The 23,108-nt window shown below is 42.6% G+C and overlaps 1 protein-coding gene across 2 annotated transcripts in view; it reads right to left on the reverse strand.

Annotated features, from left to right (window-relative positions):
• SV2B (synaptic vesicle glycoprotein 2B) overlaps window positions 1-23,108 on the reverse strand; it is a 235,920-nt gene that overhangs the window by 15,612 nt on the left and 197,200 nt on the right. For both annotated transcript variants that reach the window (XM_089687653.1, XM_089687652.1), the window contains exons 8-10: window positions 19,146-19,234; window positions 18,895-19,059; window positions 12,201-12,334 (exon numbers count right to left, since the gene is read on the reverse strand). In XM_089687653.1, coding sequence (XP_089543779.1) covers window positions 12,201-12,334; window positions 18,895-19,059; window positions 19,146-19,234 — 388 coding nt within the window. The remainder of the gene's footprint in view (window positions 1-12,200; window positions 12,335-18,894; window positions 19,060-19,145; window positions 19,235-23,108) is intronic.

The raw sequence follows: 23,108 nt of genomic DNA on the forward strand, positions 1-23,108 counted from the left end.
ATGGTGACACTGTACTGTTAGGCTGAAGGTATGTTAAAAAATAAAATAAAAACAAATAATATAATAAAATAAAAATGTAAAAAACATTTTTGAAAAATTATAATTTTTTGTTATAAACTAATTTGGGTTATTTTTTATACTAAAAAGATAGATTAATACATTTTGGCCAAGATTTATGAAGAAAGATTATTTATTTGCAAAATTTTATAACAAAAACACTTTTTTTTCAAAATGTTTGGATTTTTAATTTATATAGCAAAAAAATAAAAATCCCAGTGGTGAATAAATACCACCAAAATAAAGTTTTATCTGTCTCCAAAAAATGCTAAAAAATTCATATGGGTACAGTGTTGCATGACCGCGCAATTGTCATTCAAAGTGTGATAGCACTGAAAGCTGAAAATTGGCCTAGACAGGAGGGGGTGAAAGTGTCCGGACTTGAAGTGGTTAAAAGCAACCTTGGCATCTTCAGAAAATTTCCAGAATAAAGTTTCCTGGAAGAGAATATGTAGATTCTTACGTATATCATATCTCAAACATTCCCTCCATTCCAGCCCTGCAACCTCCATCAGTGTCTTCAGCATTCAACACTTCTGGGAGATTGTATGCCTGTGTCCCCCTCCATGTACTATGGCTCCATCCTCCGACACCTATGTCACAGCTGAGCCTTGTAATGACATAGGTGTTGGGAGCAGGGGCGGACTGACAATTCATGGGGCCCCTGGGCAATAGGGGATGATGGGGCCCCTGTGTCCTTGCCCAAACTCAAAAAAGCCTATGAAAAAGGTACCAAGGGCATCTCATGGGGCCCCCTACTGACCCCCAGCCCTCGGGCAGTGCCCGAGTTTCCAAATGGTCAGTCCGCCCCTGGTTGGGAGGGACCATGGCATGTAGAAGGGTGCACAGAGATCTGACACTTTTGGAAGTGATAAAATACTTGTTACTATGAGGGAAGCTGCACTGGAACAGACATGAGGAAGGAGACACAGGCTGTCAGTGGAGGTGGATATAATACCTCTGCTAGACATGTGATTCGTTCCATTATGAATCAAAATTCAGACAAAATTTTTGTTATTCCAAGATTATGCTGTATCCAAATTTTTGAATCACAATAGTAACAAATTTTAATGAATCCAGAATAAAATATAATTAAACTATTTATCTGTATTCCAAAATGCATATTGCAATACATACAGTAAGGTATACAAGTTAAATAAGATGATGATTCCTACTTAAGCTGATGAATAGAATAGAATAAAACAAGATAGAATAGAAAAGAATAAAACAGAATAGAAAATAAAAAAAAGGAACAGAATAGAAAAGAATGGAACACAATAGAATAGAATAGAAACGAAACGAAACAAGAGAATAGAATAGAAAAGAAAGAAATAGAATAGAATAGAAAATAATAGATTAGAAAAGAAGGATATAGCCATCTTCTGAAACTCAAATTTTGAAATTTGAATATTGATCTCGACTTTTGAATTTCAAATTGATTTGAAAATAATGAATATATGAAATAAATCCAAATAAATTAACCGAATTCTGAAAAAGAATCATTCTAACATAACGAATATGACAAAACAAAATTATTAACCTAACCAGTTGCCCTCCAGAGGATTTACCCCCCTTCCTGACCAGGCCATTTTTTGCGATACGCCGCTCGTTACTTACTGACAACTGCGTGGTCATGCAATACTGCACCCAAATGACATTTATTCCCCTTTTTCCCACAAACAGAGCTTTCTTTTGGAGGTATTTGAGCATCTCTACATTTTTATTATTTTGTGCTATAATAAAAAAAAGACCGACAAAAATAACAAACAATATTTTTGACTTTTTGCTATGAAACATGTCCAGTCAAAAAATGGAATAAATCAAATTTCGCCATAAATTTAGGCCAAAATGTATTCTGCTACATGTCTTTGCTAAAAAAAAAATCCCAATACGAGTAAATTAATTGGTTTACGTGAAAGTTATAGCGTTTACAAATGGCGGTATAGATACTGGGATTTTTATTTTTTTTATACTAGAAATGGCGGCGATCGGCAACTTATAGTGGGACTGTGGCAGGCATTCTGACACTGGGTGGGAACTGGTTAACTGCCACCGACATCCCCATGACACTATAACAGTGATCAGTGCTAATAAAAAGCACTGACACTGTACTAATGACACTGGGCAGGAAGGGGTTAACATCTAGGGCAGGGGTGTCCAAACTTTTATCAAAGAGGGCCAGATTTGATCAAGTGAACATGTGCGAGGGCCGACCATTTTGCAGCAAAAATGAATGAAGGAGTGACTGATACTAGTCATGACATATTTGAATTCTGTACTTGTTTCTCCCCCTAAAAAAAGAAAGCGAAATTACTCTCATTGATTTCCTTCAATGCTTGAGAAGGGAGCGCACCTTTGCCTTTCATCGGCCTCGCGCATGCTCTGAAACGCATCACATTGCATGCTTGACATCCCTACGTCATCACGCTGGCTCTCCAGGGTGGACTCCGGATGCCATGTTTGCCATGTTTGGATCTCACACATGCCGGCCGGCTCCCTGTGAACATCCTGAGTCTCCTCCAGCGCTTACTATGGCGTATACATCGAGGACACAGCCATGTCCTTCGCTTTCACCACATATGCCTAAGCCTTTCGTTTTCTTTCATCATGTGTTTCTCATTATGTTCCTCAATAAATGTACCACATATTGCACTTAGAGGCGCTTTTCTCCTTTTTAGATATTGCCAAATTACCTGTAGGGCCATATTAAACCGAACACGGGCCGCAATTGGCCCGTGGCCTGGACTTTGGACATGTCTGATCTAGGGGAATCAAAGTGTTAATTGTGTGCTGTGCGCTGTTTTACATTATGTGTAGTGTGTGTTTTACTAGGAAGACATGCTGCTTTGTATTTCTTTGTTCTGCAGCAGCATGTCCTTGCTGGCAGGAGAGAGACCTGTGTTGTTTACACACAAGTCTCTCCCCTGTCAGCTTTACACGGCAATCACTGGGTGCCGGCGGGGAATCTCTGGCCGGGACCCGGTGACTGACATCCGTATTCGTGATAGGGTTCTCTACCCGGAAATGAAAATCACTTATATATACGTGATTTTGCGCAGCCCTGCCGCCCTGTAGCAGTAGTCCTACTATAGGGCGGCGGGCAAGCAGTTAACGAACAAAACAAATTATCTGTCATGCACACCTCTAAGCAGAGCTAAAGCTCGGGATACTTACCTTAGCTGGCAACAGCATTTTCTCCCTGGCTTCCTCCGGTACCAGTCTTCATCCATCTTGATTGGCCAGCGCAGGATAACATATCTCCCATGCAGGGGCGAACTGACAACTCATGGGGCCCCCAGGCAATAGAGGATCATGGGGCCCCTGTGTCCTCGCCCACACTCAAACCACACCCAAAAAAGCCTATGAAAGGTACCAAGGACATCTCATGGGGCCCCCTACTGACCCCGGGCACGAGTTCCCCAATGGTCAGTCCACCCCTGCTCCCATGCGATATTCAGGCACACAAGCTCAGTGCTGGAATGTCTACTCAGCTGCACGTGTGCATGTACAGCTCAGTGTCAATTCTAAGAAACACTGCAAGCAGGTGGGTAGGTTTGCTTTACTGAAGAAGGGACATTGACTGTGTATCCTTCAATAAAGAACCCAAAAAGGACTTTAAATTGTATCTCCACAAACAAACATAAAACGCTATTTGATTTATTTTTAATATTCAAAGCAAACTCACCCATCCATCCATGTCTCCATGCCTTCTTTGGTTAAGAAATCACTTTGAAAAATACCCACCCCCCACCTAGCATTTCTAGCCATGGCCATCTTAAGGGAAAATAATTCATGTAGCATTTACTTCCTGGAATCCATCTGCCCTTAGCTCAAGCATGCAGGCAGGAGGGTGTGCTTGAAAAAAGAGAAAAAAACCTGCGCTACACCCCAGACAATACATTGTGTGAATGAATGTGTGAAAAAAATACATATTCTGAAACAATAGTGAAACAATTAGTGAATTTTAAATGTTTACACTGCCTTTATGCACCTTATCTATGTAAGTGCAATACTTTAATACATTTTTTGCTGGTTTATCGGGTCACACTATGAAGTTTTCTTCTTTTGTTTTAAACCTTTCCCTGCATGATGCGGAGAGCTGTCTGCTGTGATGGATTCGTTCAAGTGACCCTGAAGTTGTTCATACATCTCCTATTCATCTCCTTGATACGGCTAACTAGGGTGTCAGTGTGGGATCTGAACACTATCTGCTTGTTTGATCTCTTGATTGGAGATCAAAGTGTCTAGTAAGAGGCTGATTTTTTCTTTTGTGTCAAGCATTTGTGGACACCTATGCACTTTCCGTTGGAGGATTTTTTTTAGCGCACAACACTGTTATTGGATTTTGGGACTTTTAATTATTTAATATATGAATGTGGACTTATATCATTTCAATTAATTTATGCACATTTTTCATGTAGCAGCATTTATTTGATTGATTATTGTTTATGATTATTTAGTGTACAGTGCACTTATTTTTTATAAGGAGGGTGCGCTTAGCTGAGAAAGCCCCTCCTCTCCATAAGACTCCTGGGATGTATGGAAGTGCATAACATGAAATCAGTGGGCCCATGTGCAAGATCAAATGTGGGTATTCCTAGCTGAGAGAGCCTCTCCTCCCTCCTCCAGATGAAAGGAAAAAAAAAGAAAAATGAAGACTCCTGGGATGTATGACATCATTTTAGCCTAGGCAAGAAACCAGGAAGCAAGTGAAGAAATGTAGAAAAATAAAGTTTAAAACAAGTATATATAATATAGTTTCCTATGTATCTACTACTGCAAGCGGCATACTGTAAGGGTTAAAAATCATTAATATTTATTAAAAGAGTGAAGTTCCACCCAGGGGTGGACTGACCATTTGGAAACTCGGGCACTGCCTGAGGGCCCGGGGTCAGTAGGGGGCCCCATAAGATGCCCCTGGTACCTTTTTCATAGGCTTTTTTTAGTTTGGGCAAGGACACAGGGGCCCCATGATCCCCTATTGCCTGGGGGCCCCATGAGTTGTCAGTCTGCCCCTGGTTCCACCTTGGGGTTAACAGGGTTGCTTTAAAACAAAACTGCAGCCAGACTGCTAGGAACATGTGCACATTTTGTTCTGCCTGCCAAAATGTTTGTCATTCTGTTTAGCTGCTCTTGTGATTTACACATTGTCACCATAATGCATAGCCAAGACGGTGATCCAGCTGAACACCACTGCAGAGCTCCTCTTGTGCCTGAGTTCCAGCACAGGGGCTAAATGGTCAGCACTTCTACCTGGCAGTACTAGGGTCATTGGTTCAGATCCCAACCATGGCACCACCTGCCTGGAGTTTACATGATCTCCCTGTGACTGCATGGGTTTCCTCCCACACTCCAAAAGGTATGCTGGTAGGTTAATTGGATCCTGTCTAAATTGGCCCTAGCATACATGAGTTAGGGACATAATATTGTACACTCCTTGAAGGTTAGGGACCAGGGGCGGACTGACCATTTGGACCTCGGGCACTGCCTGAGGGCCCGGAGTCAGTAGGGGGCCCCATGAGATGCCCCTGGTACCTTTTTCATAGGCTTTTTTGAGTTTGGGCAAGGATACAGGGGCCCCATGATCCCCTTTTGCCCGGGGGCCCCATGAGTTGTCAGTCCGCCCCTGTTAGGGACTGATATGAATGTACAATATATATGTAAAGCATTGCATAAATTGATGGTGCTATAGAAGTACCTGTAACACCCCCACTAGCTGCCATCACATTACATGGAGATCACTGTACAATGCAATAGATCCTGATCAGCCTACAATGCGTGACCTCCCACTCCTTGTCTGATTTCTGCTGTGCTGGAGGATGTAGGAAAGATTTCAGAAAGTGGTTTAGTAGCTTTATAAGTTACATTTAGACCCAAACTCCGGGACCAGCAAATATCGTCTAATTACAATCATGTGTATTATTACTAGTAAAAAAAACGACTAATTTTAGTCCTGGTAATATTTGTTACAGATGTGAAATGTCATTGGGCATTTCTTCTGATTTTAGACAATAATTGGTAATTAAGTGGAGTTCCAGACATTTTTCTTTTTATTATGTCAGCAGCTACAAAAACTGTATCTGCTGACTTTTAATGAACACACACTTACCTGTCCTGGGGTCCAGCGATGTTTTCACCCGCGCCGTCCCTTCTCTCCTTCTCTGGCATCTCTACTGTAGGCATCAGGCTGTGACAGCTTGTGGCTTCACAGCCTGGTGATCACTGCGCATGCGCGAGTCACACTGTGCCTCCTGATTGGATCAGCAGTCTTCTGGGACCTGTGAAGGTTTCCCAGGAGACTGCAGGAGGAAAGAGGGGGCCGAATCAAGTATCTGCTGCCCCCCAAAAGGTAGCAGTGGGGGGGGGGGAGGCAAATAAGAGGAGCTTCCACTTTTGGGTGGATCTCCACTTTAAGAGCTTCGTAGGAATATTTACCAACATATGCATAGCATCTCATACAATGATTGTTCATGAAGTCCATACACTGTCGATAACCGTGCAATCTATAACCGTATCTGTGCAGTGATCTTCTTAAAAGTGCTGGAAAATCACACACTGTGCTCCCCACTGGTGGTACCCCTCACTCACCGACTTGTGTGCACTCTTAGATTAGAGTCTAATGCACTTAGTGGGAAAAATCCCGGTATGGCTGGTGTACACAGTCACGTAATAATTTATACCCAAGTGCAGGTCATAAAGTAGTTTTCTATTTCCTACGATTGTCAGCTCTATCTAGTGGCCTTGAAGTGTTACTAAACCCCGGACCCTGCATTCACTATATCCGGTCTCTCACAGTACACAGAACATGGAAGTGCAATTATTTTACTAAATATAAACTGCTAAATACCTTTTCTCATCAGAACTATAGAGCAGTCTTATGACTTCTATCAGTGTCCAGCAGAGCACTGGTTAATGGTTGTAGGAGTTTTCATGCTCCCCTGATTGTCCTATGAGGCTGCATAACCCCTGAACCTCTGTCTGGACAGTGCTGATTGGCCCTGTGCTGATCACATGCACTCTCCCGAGAAAGAAAAAAATCTCTCTAGCAATACACACTAAACTGAGCAGGTGCAGTTTGCCCCCATTTTGGCTCCAATGTAATTCCAAACATGGAAAGGTTTCTTCACAGTAAGAGCTGTGAAAATGTGGAATAGACTCCCTCAAGAGTTGGTTCTGGCCAGCTCAGTGGATTGCTTTAAAAAAAGTCCTGGATTCTTTCTTAGATACACAGAATATAATTGAATACTAACATTTATAGGTAAAGTTGATCCACGGAATACCGATTGCCTCTCGGGGGATCAGGAAGGAATTTATTTCCCTGCAGAAGCAAATTGAATCGTGCTTTGCTGGGTTTTTTTGCCTTTCTCTGGATCAACAGGATAGGATAGGATTATAACTTTTTTTTTTTTATGGTTGAACTGGGTGGACTTTTGTATTTTTTTAGCCAGACTAACTATGTAACTATGTAAGTGTAAACTGTTTTTACTTCCCTCCACCCTAAAGTGTGAACTAAACCAAGCTATAGATGATTAAATTTTCTTTCCTGCAACCAGGTTGTCCTGCAACTGTGGAGTCCGCCCCTGCATGGGTTGTGAGCCTATGTATTTTTTTGTGCATTTTTAGTTTTATGCGATCACATGATCATGTCGTCAACAGAGCTGTTATGAATTAATTTAATTCATAACATTGTTACATAGTTAGTCTGGCTGAAAAAAGACAAAAGTCCATCCAGTTCAACCATTAAAAAAAAAGTTATAATCCTATACCCACAGTTGATCCAGAGGAAGGCAAAAAAAACCAGCAAAGCATGATCCAATTTGCTCCTGCTGGGAAACAAAATTCCTTCCTGATCCCCCGAGAGGCAATTGGATATTCCCTGGATCAACTTTACCTATAAATATTAGTGTCACATGTGCCGCCTGCTCACTCCCTCCTCCCCCCCCTCACCGCACACAGCCTTGAAGCAGGCTGTGTGGGACGAGGGGAGGGGACCGCTGCGGCAAGGGTCACAGCTCCCCCGGCAATTCAGCTGGAAGAGCTGTAACCCCTCTGCCAGGAAATCCCGGTGGGCGGCTACTGGAAGGTTTCTGCTCACCCACGGTGGGCGCAGCGTGGGTGCAGGGCTTCCCACGCTCTGCGCCCACCAGTGACAAAGGCCATGCTCACGAGAAGCGCAGCCCAAATCAAGGGTGCGTGCCTCGAGGCAACCCGGCAGCATCCCGCACGGCTTTAAAAAGGCCGGCGCGAGACCAGGCCGGTCTCTTTCTTGTGTGCCGCTGCTGGAGTCGCCTGCCTCTTTGGAAGCCGCTGGGAGCCCCGGGTGGGGGGACCGAGGCTCTACAGCCATCCCCGCTGAGCACTCTGCAACAATACCCCAAAGGTCAGGACTAATCCGCTGCCACGCTGCAATATCCCAGGGTGGGAGTATCCGCAGCCATCCCTGCTGAGCTCTCTGCAATACCCGAGGGTTGGGAGTACCTGCTACCCTCTGCTAAATACCCCAGGGTGGGAGGATCCGCTGCCATCCCCCTCATACTCTGGGGCTCGGATTACCCGCTGTGCTGTGGGCTAGGACTGTTTTGCTGTGGGCCCCATGATACCCTGCCTGACCCTCTGGGGCCCGGATTACCCGCTGGGCTGTGGGCTAGAACTGTTTTGCTGTGGGCCCCACCTGCCGAAGCCGTGAGTGTCCACAAGTCGCCTACCTCCCTGGAAGCCGCCTGCTGCCGAGCGTCCGCAAGTTACCTACTCCCCTGGAAGCCGCCTGCTGCTGAGCATCTGCAAGACGCCTATCGTGAATGTCCCTAGAAGCCATGAACTGCCATGTGCGCACAGACCACCCTTGTCCTGAACTGTCCCTATTGTGCGCACAGACCGCCCTTGTCCTGAACTGTCCCTATTGTGCGCACAGACCACCCGTGTCATGAACTGTCTCTATTGTGCGCTCAGACCACCCTTGTCATGAGCTGCCCCTATTGCATGCCCAGACTACCCTTACTTGAACCACCCCATGGCATGCCCGGAGTATAGCTACCTGGGATGCCCCTGAGTGCTTGAGCCATCGTTACCTGCTGAGTCCCCGTGAGCCTGATGTCCCTAGAAAGCTGGGTGGGAGCTGTGCTGAGGTCAGCCCCCCTAGTCAAGGTCCTGCTGAGTCCCCGTGAGCCTGTTGTCCCTAGTACGCTGTGTGGGAGCTGTGTTGAGGCCAGACTCCACAGCCAAAGTCCCGTCGAGTCCCCGTGAGCCTGATGTTGTCCCTAGTACGCTGTGTGGGAGCTGTGTTGAGGCCAGACTCCACAGTCAAGGTCCCGTTGAGTCCCCGTGAGCCTGATGTTGTCCCTAGTACACTGTGTGGGAGATGTGTTGAGGCCAGACTCCACAGTCAAGGTCCCGTTGAGTCCCCGTGAGCCTGATGTTGTCCCTAGTACACTGTGTGGGAGCTGTGTTGAGGCCAGACTCCACAGCCAAAGTCCCATCGAGTCCCCGGGAGCCTGATGTCATCCCTAATATGCTGTGTGGGAGCTGTGTTGAGGTCGGACTCCACAGCCAAGTTCCCGTCGAGTCCCTGTGAGCCTGATGTTGCCCGTAGTACGCTGTGTGGGAGCTGTGTTGAGGCCAGACTCCACAGTCAAAGTCCCATCAAGTCCCCGTGAGCCTGATGTCGTCCCTAGTACACTGTGTGGGAGCTGTGTTGAGGCCAGACTCCACAGCCAAATTCCCGTCGAGCCCCCGTGAGCCTGATGTTGTCCCTAGAAAGCTGTGTGGGGGTTGTGCTGAGGTCAGACCCCATTGCCAAGGCCCCGTTGAGTCCCCGTGAGCCCGCTTACCATGGGTGTCCCTACAAGCCGCATGTCGCGAAGTGCCATGAACTGTCCTGATTGAGTGTCTTTCATAGTTCAATAAACCTTTGTGTGTTCCCCATCTTCTTTGTGTGTTCTGTCCTGCCTACGCTTCCAATACAGTTAGTATCCAGTTATATTCTGTGTATCTAAGAAAGAATCCAGGCCTTTTTTGAAGCAATCCACTGAGCTGGCCAGAACCAACTCTTGAGGGAGTCTCTTCCACATTTTCACAGCTCTTACTGTGAAGAAACCTTTCCATGTTTGGAGATTACATTTCTTTTCCTCCAGATGTAAAGAGTACCCCGAGTTCACTATATGAACCATTGATGTATTTATACATGTTGATCATATCCCCCCTTAATCTCCTCTTCTCAAGAGAGAATAAATTCAGTTCCTCTAACAGCTGTGATTCCTATAGTGATGCTGTGATTGGCCCACAGCTATCACATGGTGCCCTGGCCAATAACAGCACCCTGTACCATGTGATAGCTGTGGCCAATCACACCACACAATAGTAATCACAGCTGCTATGAATGTCACCTATTCATGACAGTGCAAAACATTGCTATTACAGTGACCAATACATGTAACAGCAAATCAAAGTGTCACTGATCACTGCCACACTAGTCACATGATGTTGTACTGCACTGGTGACAGTATGTAAAATAAAATTGTGACAAGAAATTACAAGTTCAGTATGCCTCTTTCTAAATACCACAGACTGTCTACTTTCCAAAAATGGGTAGTTTTGGGGATATTTGTACTGTCCTAGCATTTTAAGGGCCCCAAGAAATGCCATCAGTACATCAGAATTGATCAATTTTCAAAATATACACACATAGTTTGTAGACGCTACAACTTTCACATAAACCTATGAATCTACACCTATAGGGTTTTTTTTTTTGCCAAAGCCATAGCAGAATATATTTTGGCCTAAATTTATGAAGAAATTGATTTTTGGATTTTTGTATTGGATATGTTTTATAACAGAAAGTAGAAAACATTTTTTTTTCAAAATTTCTTGGTTTATATAATAAAAAATAAAAAACCTAGTGGTGATCAACTACCATCAAAAGAAAGTTCTATTTGTGTGAAAAAAAAAAATCAGTGTATTAATTTCAGTGTTGCATGACTGCACGGTTGCCAGGTAAAATAGCACAGTGCTGAACAGCAAAATAAAATGGCCTGGTTATGAAGGGGGTAGTCATGAAGGTCATGAAGTAGTTAAGTGAAACCTGACACCCAAAAGAGAGTTAGTTCCATTCACTCCCTTCACTTAACCTCCCTAGCGGTATTCCCGAGTGTAGCTCGGGGTAAAATGTCAGTACCAAAAGCGGTAACCCCGAGCTACACTCGGGCTTACCATGCGGCGCTGCATAGGGAGTCCCTGCAGCACTTACCTTGTCCTTCGCTCCCGCGTTGTGTCCCCTGCAGCGTCCCCGGCCATCTCCGGCTGATGCCGGCATCCGGCTCCTGTGTTCCGGTCCCTGTGACGTCGGGACGTAAATTTGAAAATTTTAAAAAAATTTAATTTTTTTCAAAACGATTTTACATAGTAAAACATTGCTGTTTCAACCCATTTCACATACATTTTGTCCCGAGTGCTTTGTCCTGTCCCCTGTCTGCATTTTGACTGTTCTTTCTGCCTGGAAACTTAGAAACGTCCATGGCGTCCAAAAAGTGTCCCTTTAGGTCAAAAGTGGGTTTAGACCGGCTAGAGAACAGCGATAGTAAATCAGAACCACTTGCAGAATTGAGTGATAATGATTCGTGGGGAAATTCGTCATCAAACACTGAAAACGATTTTGCGACTTTGCTCAGCGATGTGCGAACTTGGCGCTATATTTCAAATTTCAGTGTTTTTGGTTTGATTATATTATTGAATTAAATGTATTATTATTATATTATTATTTTTTATTAAATTATAATTTATGATTTTGTGTTTCAAATTTTATCATACCCGGGATGTTTACTAAACTCTTGTTCAGACAGATTTCAGTGAGTTATTCCTAAAAATTACAGCCTACAATAAAAAAACTACATATTTCCATGCAAAATAATGGTACCGCTTTCAGCACCAAAAATCTGAAATAATCATACCGCTAGGGAGGTTAAGCAGAATTACTTGAAATGTAAAATAAATAATTCAATGTTTCCCTATTTTTTCAGCATAGCCTGTATACAACACTACATTTATTACATTACTTTAGAAGAAAAATATTATACAAATAAGGCAAGTCAAGCAATATCTGTATCGGATTCAGACTGATGTCCTAAAGAAAACAAAGCATGCTGTCTTGCCTGTGTTATGGAAGTAAGATGATTTTATAGTGCAGTTCTTAAAGATAGTTCCAGATGAGGTGACATCTTCAAAGTAGCACTCATCAAAGACGCAATCCTCGAAGGTGACATATTTGAGTTTCATCTTGTAAAACCTAAATGGCAGCAATAAAAAAAAAAGGCAAAAAAGAAATAAAATAGTTTATCTGTATTAGGACCTTTTGTCATCTGATGTGACTTTACCAAGCCCAAGATCACCAATTTCCTGCCACTGCTGACCCTTCCTTCTGACAATTCTTTTCACCTTGGTGTCATGCTGATCCATTGCTCTATTCTTGTCTGACATATTGACTGGGAACAAGAAGACATATACAGAGGTTTTATTTCACTCTGACTCTCACTGCTGCATGCTCGGCCTTGTTGAAATTTTCAAAAAAGGAGGTAACAATGGGGGAGCCCTTTGTTTTCTTATGATGGATCTTGTGATTTGGCAGGATTTATTTATTTCAGGTACTTAATTGGCTTGTTTTTGCATATGATTGAAGGATTATTCTAAAGGTTTGAGATATATATATATTTATTTATTTCAGGTACTTATATAGCACTGTCAATTTACACAGCACTTTACATATATATTGTACATTCACATCAGTCCCTAACCCTCAAGGGGCGTACAATCTAAGGTCCCTAACTCACATTCATACGTACACATATTAGGGCCAATTTTAGACAGGATCCAATTAACCTATCAGCATGTCTTTGGAGTGTGGGAGGAAACCGGGGTACCCGGAGGAAACCCACACAGGCACAGGGAGAACATGCAAACCCCAGGTGCCGTGGCTGGGATTCGAACCAACGACCCCAGTAGTGCCAGGTAAGGATCATGCAATACACAATATTTAAGATCAAACTGTGCAAATCCCTAATCAACTGAAGCCACAAAACTGCAATTATATAACAGGATACTGTCTCTTAAAAGGCTAATTCAAATGGATACTGCGCTAGGTAAACCCTTAAAATGTTATGAGCACTATGGAGACCTTCACACCACTGAAAATCGAAAAAAAAAATGAGCCTCTCGAGGACATCTTTTGATGACGAAACATGTCGGGCAGAGCCTCCCTCTGACGTTATCAAGCTGTTGGCCATCTTGGATATGGTTCATGTAAATGCTTTTAATCGTTCTACAGCTTCTAAGTAGGATCCTATTTGTGCAAATAAAGAATCTTTTGATACGTATTGCACTATAAGAGGCATGTTTTTTCTTTCATGACCTTGTCTGGCATTATACTTTCAGTTTACATTGGAGTTGGAGTCTGGGAAGTTCCATGCTTTGGGGCGTGATACGGAAACCTGCCAGTGCTCTACATTATAAAGCTGGTTGGGACCCCCTGTAATTAAGGGGTCTCCATTTCTAGTAAGCCTCCATTCGTTACTTTGGTGGTGGTGCGCACTCTGGTGACTGTTTGAAGCAAGTTTATCTACATTTGCACTTACAGCATTGTCTACAATAATACCATCGATTTTGGAATTTTCTTCTCATACTTATGGATTATGGTTTATGTCTATATGGACTTTTTGTTATTGTTTTTGAAATTTTTGTACTAACCTTTATGTATATTTGAGGTAAATTATTTTGCACATTGAGATTTGACCTAACCTCAACCTCGATCACTCTTTTGAGGTGTGAGGGTTTTCATAGGGCTCATAGATAATACATGATATTTTAGGTTAATCAAGAGTTGGTTCTGGCCAGCTCAGTGGATTGCTTTAAAAAAGTCCTGGATTATTTCCTAGATACACAGAATATAACTGGATACTAACATCTATAGGTAAAGTTGATCCAGGGAATATCTGATTGCCTCTCGGAGGATCAGGAAGGAATTTTTTTTCCCAGCAGGAGCAAATTGGATCATGCTTTGCTGGGTTTTTTTGCCTTCCTCTGGATCAACTGTGGGTGTGGGATTATAACTTTTTTTTTTTCTATAGTTGAACTGGATGGAATTTTGTCTTTTTTCAGCCAGACTAACTATGTAACTATGCAACTAATTTGACCACTTATCATGGTTCCTTACACGTATTTATTTATTTTCAATCAATTTTTAAAAAATTCAGAGGGGTGAGGGTCTTCATAGGGCATATGTATGCACTTATTTAGTTTAACTACTATAGTGTTTTATTAAATTTATTTTTTTTTCCGTTTTTCAGTGGTGTGAAGGTCTCCATAGTGCTCATAGCCCAGTATCCATTTGAAATACACAGTATTTGATAGTACTGCATGCATTCTCCTTTGTTGCCATTAGATGTCAGTACAGTGAAGGGAATCCATACACTGACACATTGTACATAGAATGTAATTTACGGACATGAGCAAACTTCAATAATTCATGTCTTTGTAGGGGCCATTTTAATGGAACTTCAAATGCAAAAAAATCCCTGAGGGTACCTGCTAAAGAAGGCCCCTACACATATTAGATTAGGTCCGCCTTTTATCTGGGGTGATTTAAGGCACATAACTTTTTTACATTTTGCCATTTCGGTTTGAAAAATTAATTGGCTTCAATTAATTAGGATGATGCAAGTTATTATAATTGCTAATATACTTTATTTGCATTACATTTGTCTCGCTTTAAGTCGGTGCAGAGAACAAGTTGAAGTTCAGCTCCCGGAGTTAGGCAGAATGTACCCATGCATTGGGCCCCTTCATTACCAGGGTAATCTGCTTGTTATGGCTAGGGGTGCAGAAATCAGGAGTAATACTTACCTTACCCTTTGCTCTTGCATGCTCCCTCAATCTGTGCAACACGTACCAGGGGTGGACTGACCATTTGAAAACTCGGGCACTGCCCGAGGGCCCAGGGTCAGTAGAGGGCCCCATGAGATGCCCCTGGTACCTTTTTCATAGGCTTTTTTGAGTTTGGGCAAGGACATAGGGGCCCCATGATCCCCTATTGCCCGGGGGCCCCATGAGTTGTCAGTCCGCCCCTGAACAGGTCCCATGCTATCTCCCTTCTAAAGTTAGGTCCACAACATGGCAGGCTCTACAAAGCGATCTGTGGTGAATCACTTCTCTGATGGCAGTAGCAGGGGCATTGCTAGCCCCCAGGGCACATGTCTGCATCTCCTGCAGAGTGCCCTCCGGGTCCCCAATGCCATGATCCCCAGCCGAGATGATTTGTGCTGGCAGAAGAGAAGATTAGTGCTTAGAAGGAGGTGGGGTATGTGGGGGCTGAGAGGATTTGTGTTGGGGAGGGTGGGAGAGTATTAGTGTTAGGAGGGGGATTGGGGGGGGGTAGAATTTGTGGGCAGAACATTTTAGCTAAGAGGGGCAATTTTTTTTTTGGGGGGGGGGGGTAAGGAGAGAGGACTAATGGGGAGGAAAAATTGGGGGAAGAGAAAATGTGTGCTGGGGAGGAAGGTTTGGGTCATGATAGGATGGGGTGGTGGGGGTTGTATTAATAGGATTGGATTTGAGCTTGGGAAAGGGGGGTAGAGGATTAGTGCTAGGAGGGGGATTTGGGGGTGAGGATTTGTGTGAGGGAGGTGGAATTGGGGGGGGGTGTATTACCAGGGGGGATTTGGGGAAGGGGATATGCTTTGTGCTGAGGAGGTGGAATTTAGGGAGGAGAAAATTTGTGCTAGGAGGGGGAATTTGTCTTTAGGGGTATTTGTGCTAAAGAGGGGGGGGGAGATTTGTGCAAGGAGGGGTGAGGGGAGAGAGGACTAGTGCAGGGAAGAGAGAATTTTGGGGGAAGAGGAAATCTGTGCTGGGGAGAAAGGTTTGGGTCATGATATGATTGGGGGGGGGTTGTATTGGTTGACTAGGAGTTGAGCTGGGGAAAGGGGGTGGTAGGGGATTAGTGCTAGGAGGGGTATTTGGCAGAGAGGATTTGTGTTAGGGAGGTGGAATTGGGAGGGAGGGGAATTGTACTAACAGGGGGCATATGGGGAAAGGGATATGATTTGTGCTGGGGAGGTGGAATTTAGGGAGTAGAAAATTTGTGCGGGGGGGGGGGATTGTCTTTAGGGGCGATTTGTGCTAAAAGGGGGGTTTGTTCAAGGAAGGGGGGGGGACTAGTACAGAGGAGGCAGAATTGGGGGAGGAGAATAGCTGTGCTGGGGAGAATAGTTTGGACTGTAATATGATTGGGGGGGGGGGGGATTGTACTGGTAAAATGGGATTTGAGCTGGGGAAAAGGGGTGGTAGGGGATTAGTGCTAGGAAGAGGATTTGTGTTATGGAAGTGAAATTTGGGGGGGGGGGACTTGTGCTAACAGGGGATTTGGGGAAGGAGATATGATTTGTGCTGGGGAGATGGAATTTAGGGAGGATAAAATTTGTGCTAGGAGGGGGAATTTGTCTTTGTGCTAAGCACTTTCAGAATGAAGTCCAAATACAAATGTCAGTATCTGAATTTATTCACAGTAACGGTTGATGGGCAGTGAAACTCTGCTATTGACCCACGTTTTTATCACCCCCTTCCCAAGGGCTCCCCCTTTAGCTGCAGAGGCAGCTGACAGGGGTTCACACATACCACAGCAAAAATTATATTGATCAAGCACTTAGTAAAGACTTTTAAAAAACAGAAGACAGGGATGTCCGTAACTGATCATTGTAGGTAGAATGAGGACAGAGGTCAGTGAAGTGGAAGGGGAGGGCACAGCCTGTGATTGACAGCCTCAGCTCTGTTCCTGTGTGAAGGGGTGTGTCGCTTCCCTCCAATCCGCTGTAAGAGCTCTCCTCACTTCAACTCCCACCCCTGCTTTTCAGAGCTGAGAGATCACTTTGAATGGATGTAGGGGAAAGACGGCTATTGATAAACAGGTACAACTTATGTAGGATGATTTGTTTCATCTTTGTGTATCACCTGAGGCCAGTCACTTCACTGGGTATATGGAAGGGTTTACAACCACTTTAAATTGGTATTAAACCTAAAAGCAAGCATTTATTGTATTGCAACATGCTTTTTCTTAGAAGTGATGGCTGCAATAATTCTCTTCTTTAGGCTTTCTTCCTTTATTTTCACCTGATGATCATACTTCTGCAGATGTAGCAGTTAGAGGGTTAGGACAACCCATTTACCACTGACATTGATGCCTACATCAGTACCTGAATCAGGAAAAAAGGAACAAACTTCTGCAGATGTAGCAGTTAGAGGGTTAGGACAACCCATTTACCACTGATATTGATGGTTACAATGATCAGCTTTCATTAAACCTTTATCCCAAAAGGAAACAAAAACTACTTGTTGTAACTGATTATAAAATGTGATCTGGAGTTCAGCTTCAATTTTGATAGTGTATTTAAATCTGCTAATACACTTAACACTCCCCTGCCCACAGACTGACAATGCTGCTTTCCAAAGGTGCCCCCTTTGCTCCTTCCTCCAGAGTGGGGGCACTCTAATACAGGAGGTGTGTTACTGGCCAAATCGCCAGGTAAATACAGAGGGAAAAAAGCATGGTCACACATATGCGGGTTAGGAACGGTTCCCATAGAAGTCAATAGCCTGTAATCCGCATCTGAACCTGAAGCCACTGCTCAGAAATCAGACAGGACTCTTTTTAAAACCACACTGAATCCTCACCGGCCATGCATCGGACATATGTGAACAGGCATCATAGGAAGCAATGGTATTTCACATGTCAGGTGGGTTGGATGTGGTTCAAGCTACATCCAATCTGCATACACATGAACCGGCACTTTTGGTTTTGGGTTTAATACCCCTTTAACAGATGACAGTGTAGTTTCCAGTAAAACTAATGCAGCCACCACATCTAATGATTGAGAAGCTGCAACATGTTACATTTTTGGTTTGGGGTTTTATTACTGCCTAAAAGCCTATGATTTCTATGTAGAAAAAATAACTAAATAAATAGGACACAGACATGTACAGCGCCAACAAAACTGTATTCTGTGTTATATACACTCACCACCTGTTCAATTGCTTGGTAACACAAACTGCTAATCAGCCAATCACATGGCAGCAACTGAATGCATTTAGGCATCTAGATGTGGTGATGACGACTTGCTGAAGTTCAAACCGAGCATCAGAATAGGGAAGAAAGGGGATTGAAGTACCTTTGAATGTGGCATGGCTGTTGGTGTCAGATGGGCTGGTCTGAGTATTTCAAAACTGCTGATCTACTGGGATTTTCACGCACAACCATCTCTAGGGTTTACAGAGAATGGTCCGAAAAAGAAAAAAGTTTCAGTGAGCGGCAGTTGTGTGGACGAAAATGACATGCTGATATCAGAGGTCAGAGGAGAATGGGCAGACTGGTTGCTGCAACATTCAGATGGTAGGGTCAGAAATTAGCGTAAACATGAAAGCATGGATCCATCCTTCCTTGTATCAACGAATCAGGCTGGTGGAGGTGTAATGATGTGGGGGAGTTCGCCTTGGCACTAGCAAGGTGTACCTAACAAAGTGGCCGCTGAGTGTAATTATCAGGTATGATTGTAAGCGCCATCTAGTGGCCATAATGCAGTATTTGTTTTTAAGTACTTCAATCAGGAAAAAAAGGAATTTTGTCCACTAGATGGCGCTTACAATCATACAGGATAATTGTATGGCACAGAATATGGCGGGTTTCGTTGGAGCTGTGCAGATGCGGGTCACATTCGCTCAGTTAACTTTTTATATATAAATGTAATAATCAGCCTTATCATCTTCAGTATTCCACCCAAAACATCAGCGCTTGGAATAACTTACTTATCATTGTAGTATGTCCCGTCTATATGAATTTGGTTTTCCAGTGTGAAATTGAACACAAAATTCCGCACATGTTCGTCTTCAAATTTTTTCACTCTGCTTGCATATTCTTCTTCTTGGAGGTAGCGGATTGTGTCTGGAAACCAGACTGTGAGCCCATAGTAGCTGCAGCAGAGGATAGAGTAGACATGATATCCCACACAACACACGACTATACAACAATAAAACAGCACAGAAGTAATAATACATACCTTAATGACATGGTGAACCAAACTACAGCCAGAATTACAGTGTTCTTCCTGAAAGGTCCAGCAAAGCAATACAGCATGCTTTCCCACACCTAAAGAAAAGTGAGGCAACCAATATTAAAATATAGCATGGGTTGTCAGATAGCATATTCACTGTATCCAAATAGCATCACGTAGGGGTGTATTTATGAAAAAAGGGCAGTTTTCATGAAAAACTTCATGTAAGGTACCAGGCTATTTTCTCTCTAAGTTCTTCATTCTTAAGAAGAATCAGGAAAATTCAGCATTATGGCCACTAGATGAAGCTGATATTTATTCACTATGATCATGAGCGCCATCTAGTGGCTATAATACTGTATTTCCCTGATTCACTCTATATTGAATGAATGGAGAAAAAAAAAGCCTGGTAATATTTCTACTCAAATGTATGTGCAGTTTCCCGGGGAAAAGAGTTTTGCAAATTTTTAATACCGCTCCCTAATGATGTGTTTTTCCCAGAGATCTATTTGGACATCATTCTGATCTAGGAGCACTGGGATGACGATGATTTGTACATGTTCTTGTGTTCTGTACATATGTTTGTTAAACTACTGCTTAAATGTCATGCTGAAGGCACCATGGGGTCTGCCTTGTATGAAGAACTGCAATACAACTGCATAGTCCACCACAAAAGAGCGAGAAGGGGTGGGTACATATTTCTGAACCATGAGCCTTGTGGCTCCTCTCTACTTGCACCCACTCCATCATCCTCCTCCTATGCAACTTTCCTGATGAATGTAGCCACTAGTAGTGCCCAGAAAAAGGAATATATTATCAAAATCTGGTAATTTTAGGGCTTTGTGCTGATGCTCTAATCCTGCTGCCCTAGGCACTGGCCTATGTGTGTCACTATGGTAAAAATAATTTCACAAAGCTTGAATGGTACTTCTGTACCACATCATATTTCATGGTTAATAAATTAATTGTTAATACATGTAATTGAATAGTACAAAGATTAATTTTTCTCTTAATACTGCAGATTTATATAAATGTGTATGTATTGCTTTACCTTGCCAAAATTACAGTTACTTTCCCAAGCCATATTACAAATATTTGGAAGGACGCTTCACATGGTTTCTGTTAAAGCAATACTAAACACATACTGTTTATTTTACATTGCCCTTTCTCTGTCTGTATGTAGATTATGGCACTATAATTATTTTAATTAAAAGAAAAAACTTTTTTCCTAATGTATATAAATCTGTCACATGACCCAGCTCTTTCCCAGCCCATCTGCAAGGAAACATAAGCAGGAGGAGCTTGTAGTCCTCTGCTGCATGCATGTTAAAAATAAAAAAAACAGGCTTTGGGACACAGAGTAAAAACCAATAATTAATATCATTAAACTGTTTTAAATGTTCATACAAATATATATTTGAAATCAAATCGTTAACATTTCTGCCAATCACAGGCTGTGTCACGCCCCTCTACGCTGTGTTTTAGAATTACAGGGAGATGAAGCCTCCATCAATCAAGATGCAATATCCCACCCCCTATTGTGTATTGCAGTTTAGTGGGCATGCAGGAGGAGGGAGGGAGTTGGCTGTCGTTTACCACTGTATATACGCCCACGTGTGACTCTATAGTCACATGGGCTGCTCAGATGTGATAGGGAGGAAATGCTCAGCATAGAAACTCACAGAAAACTGAGTATGTGCAATAGCTGCCAACACTGCTCTTAAAAATCCCCAGCTGCGTAGTTACATAGTTAGTCTGGCTGAAAAAAGACAAAAGTCCATCCAGTTCAACCATAGGAAAAAAAAAGTTATAATCCTAAACCCACAGTTGATCCAGAGGAAGGCAAAAAAACCCAGCAAAGCACGATCCAATTTGCTCCTGCTGGGAAAAAAAATCCTTCCTGATCCCCCGAGAAGCAATCGGATATTCCGTGGAACAGCTGCATTGGGGACATGGACAGAAGGGGGGCATAGAGAACAGCTGGATCAACCAGGTTTTTTGCAGAATTCAGATATTCCATAGACTGAGTATGCACAGAATATAACACAGCATTTATTGATAGTTTTTTTATGATGTGGGTTTAGTGACACTTTAAAGGAACTGCTGAAATATGATGGCTGATACTGGTCATCTGTGTGGGTTCCTGGGCTTTAATCTGGATCCTAGGGCATTATCTATGTATCATTGACCTCAAACATACATGTTGTTTGAGAAATCAGAACATTCTGCACTCCCATCTTCACCAGTAACTCACTAAACTAGGACCATGATTATAGTCTTGAAGGTTGGACCTTTATGAAAACAAGCCCTGGGCCCTGAGGCTTTGCAGAGACTTGAGAGGGATGAAGCTACAACCCCAAATCCAAGTTTTATTGGCCACCAACATCCACTGACTGTGCAGGTGTATGCAGGGCTTTTGTTAGGGAGCTGACTCGTGTTCAGGGTCCACGCAGTTCATGTGGCTGCAAGGAAGCAGTTAGGCTGGCCATACACTATACAATTTTCTGTTCAATTTCTGCCCACTTTCCTTTAGATTTACCTTCAACTATGTAGTGCAAGGGACTGCTTAATTGGATACAACTGAATGTGTTGTTTTGACCTCCTATTACATGGTTTTTGGTAAATCTAAAGCAATTTTCTAAAGAAAATTGTATATTGTATGACCAGCCTTAGGGTAGCGCATGTGTGTACAGTGGATGAGAGAACTATTGCTGGAAAAACAAACAGGAGCCTATACCTGTGGGCCAAAGCAGCCGTGCTGCACGAGAAAGCCAAGAAGCTATATCCTGAGAAAATCCATCTTTATTCCTGTACAAAAAAAAAGCAATGTTGGCTTTTTTGTATGGGAATAAAGACAGATTGTATCAGGAGTGCAGCATCCACATTTCCATCTTCATATAGTCTTCAGTGCGCCCTGACCTGGAGCAGCATCTGCTTTGTCTAAGCCAAGAAGCTGTATGGTTTGCTGTTGGCAGAGGAATACTAAGGAGAGAATACTAAGGAGCTCGTGTGAGCAGCTCATTGGGGGTTGATTTACTAAAGGCAAATAGACTGTGCACTTTGCAAGTGCAGTTGCTCTAGACAATTGGTCTCCAACCTGCAGCCCGCCCATATGGAAGAAAAATATATTTGAAATGCTACAATTTTGGCCATATTCAATATATTTCAAAATATATTTCAATATATAAATATATATATATATATATATATATATATATATATATATACACTGCATGTTGAAGTTTAGTACAAAATATATGAAAAATATTTAAAAAAAAAACATTTCAAATATCCCGTATGTCTTTAAAAATACAAATCTACATTTTTGGAATTTACAAATATATAGAAAAATATATGTTAAAATGACTTTTTTTATGTTAAAAGAATCTGAAGAATATATTTTAAAAATATATATTTTTAAACATATTTTTCATATATTTTGTAATATATAAAAAACGCATTTCAACATGCAGTATATATATACATATGTATTGAAATATATTGAATATGGCCAAAATTGTAGCATTTCAAATAAATGTCAATAGATTTGGGAAGAATATTTTTTAAATATATTTCAAATATATTTTTCTTCCATGTGGGCGGGGGCGGGATGTGGTCCTTTGCTTCCTCTTGTCTGGCATTTGGAGCACTATTCCACCAAATAACACCAATGATGGGGCACCATTTCTCAGCAATGGGGCACTATCCTCCCAATAAATCCAATGATGCCAGGACATTTTCTACTCCAACTGGCCACAGTCTGGCCCCCCTAAAGCCTGAAGGACAATAAACTGGCCCTTTTCTTGGAAAGTTTGGAGACTCCTGCTGGGATATATATATGCAAATGTATCAATTGAGACCCTAAAATGCTGGACGCTGGTAGGACATACGGCGGTGATCAGGATACTGGCATGGCAGTGATCAGGACGCTGGTATGATCAGCGCACTTGTATGGCAGTGATCAGAAAA

The sequence above is a fragment of the Staurois parvus genome, unplaced genomic scaffold (assembly GCF_062004578.1).
Source record: "Staurois parvus isolate SC_StPar_1 unplaced genomic scaffold, SC_StPar_1.0 ptg000432l, whole genome shotgun sequence".
NCBI lineage: Eukaryota > Metazoa > Chordata > Amphibia > Anura > Ranidae > Staurois > Staurois parvus.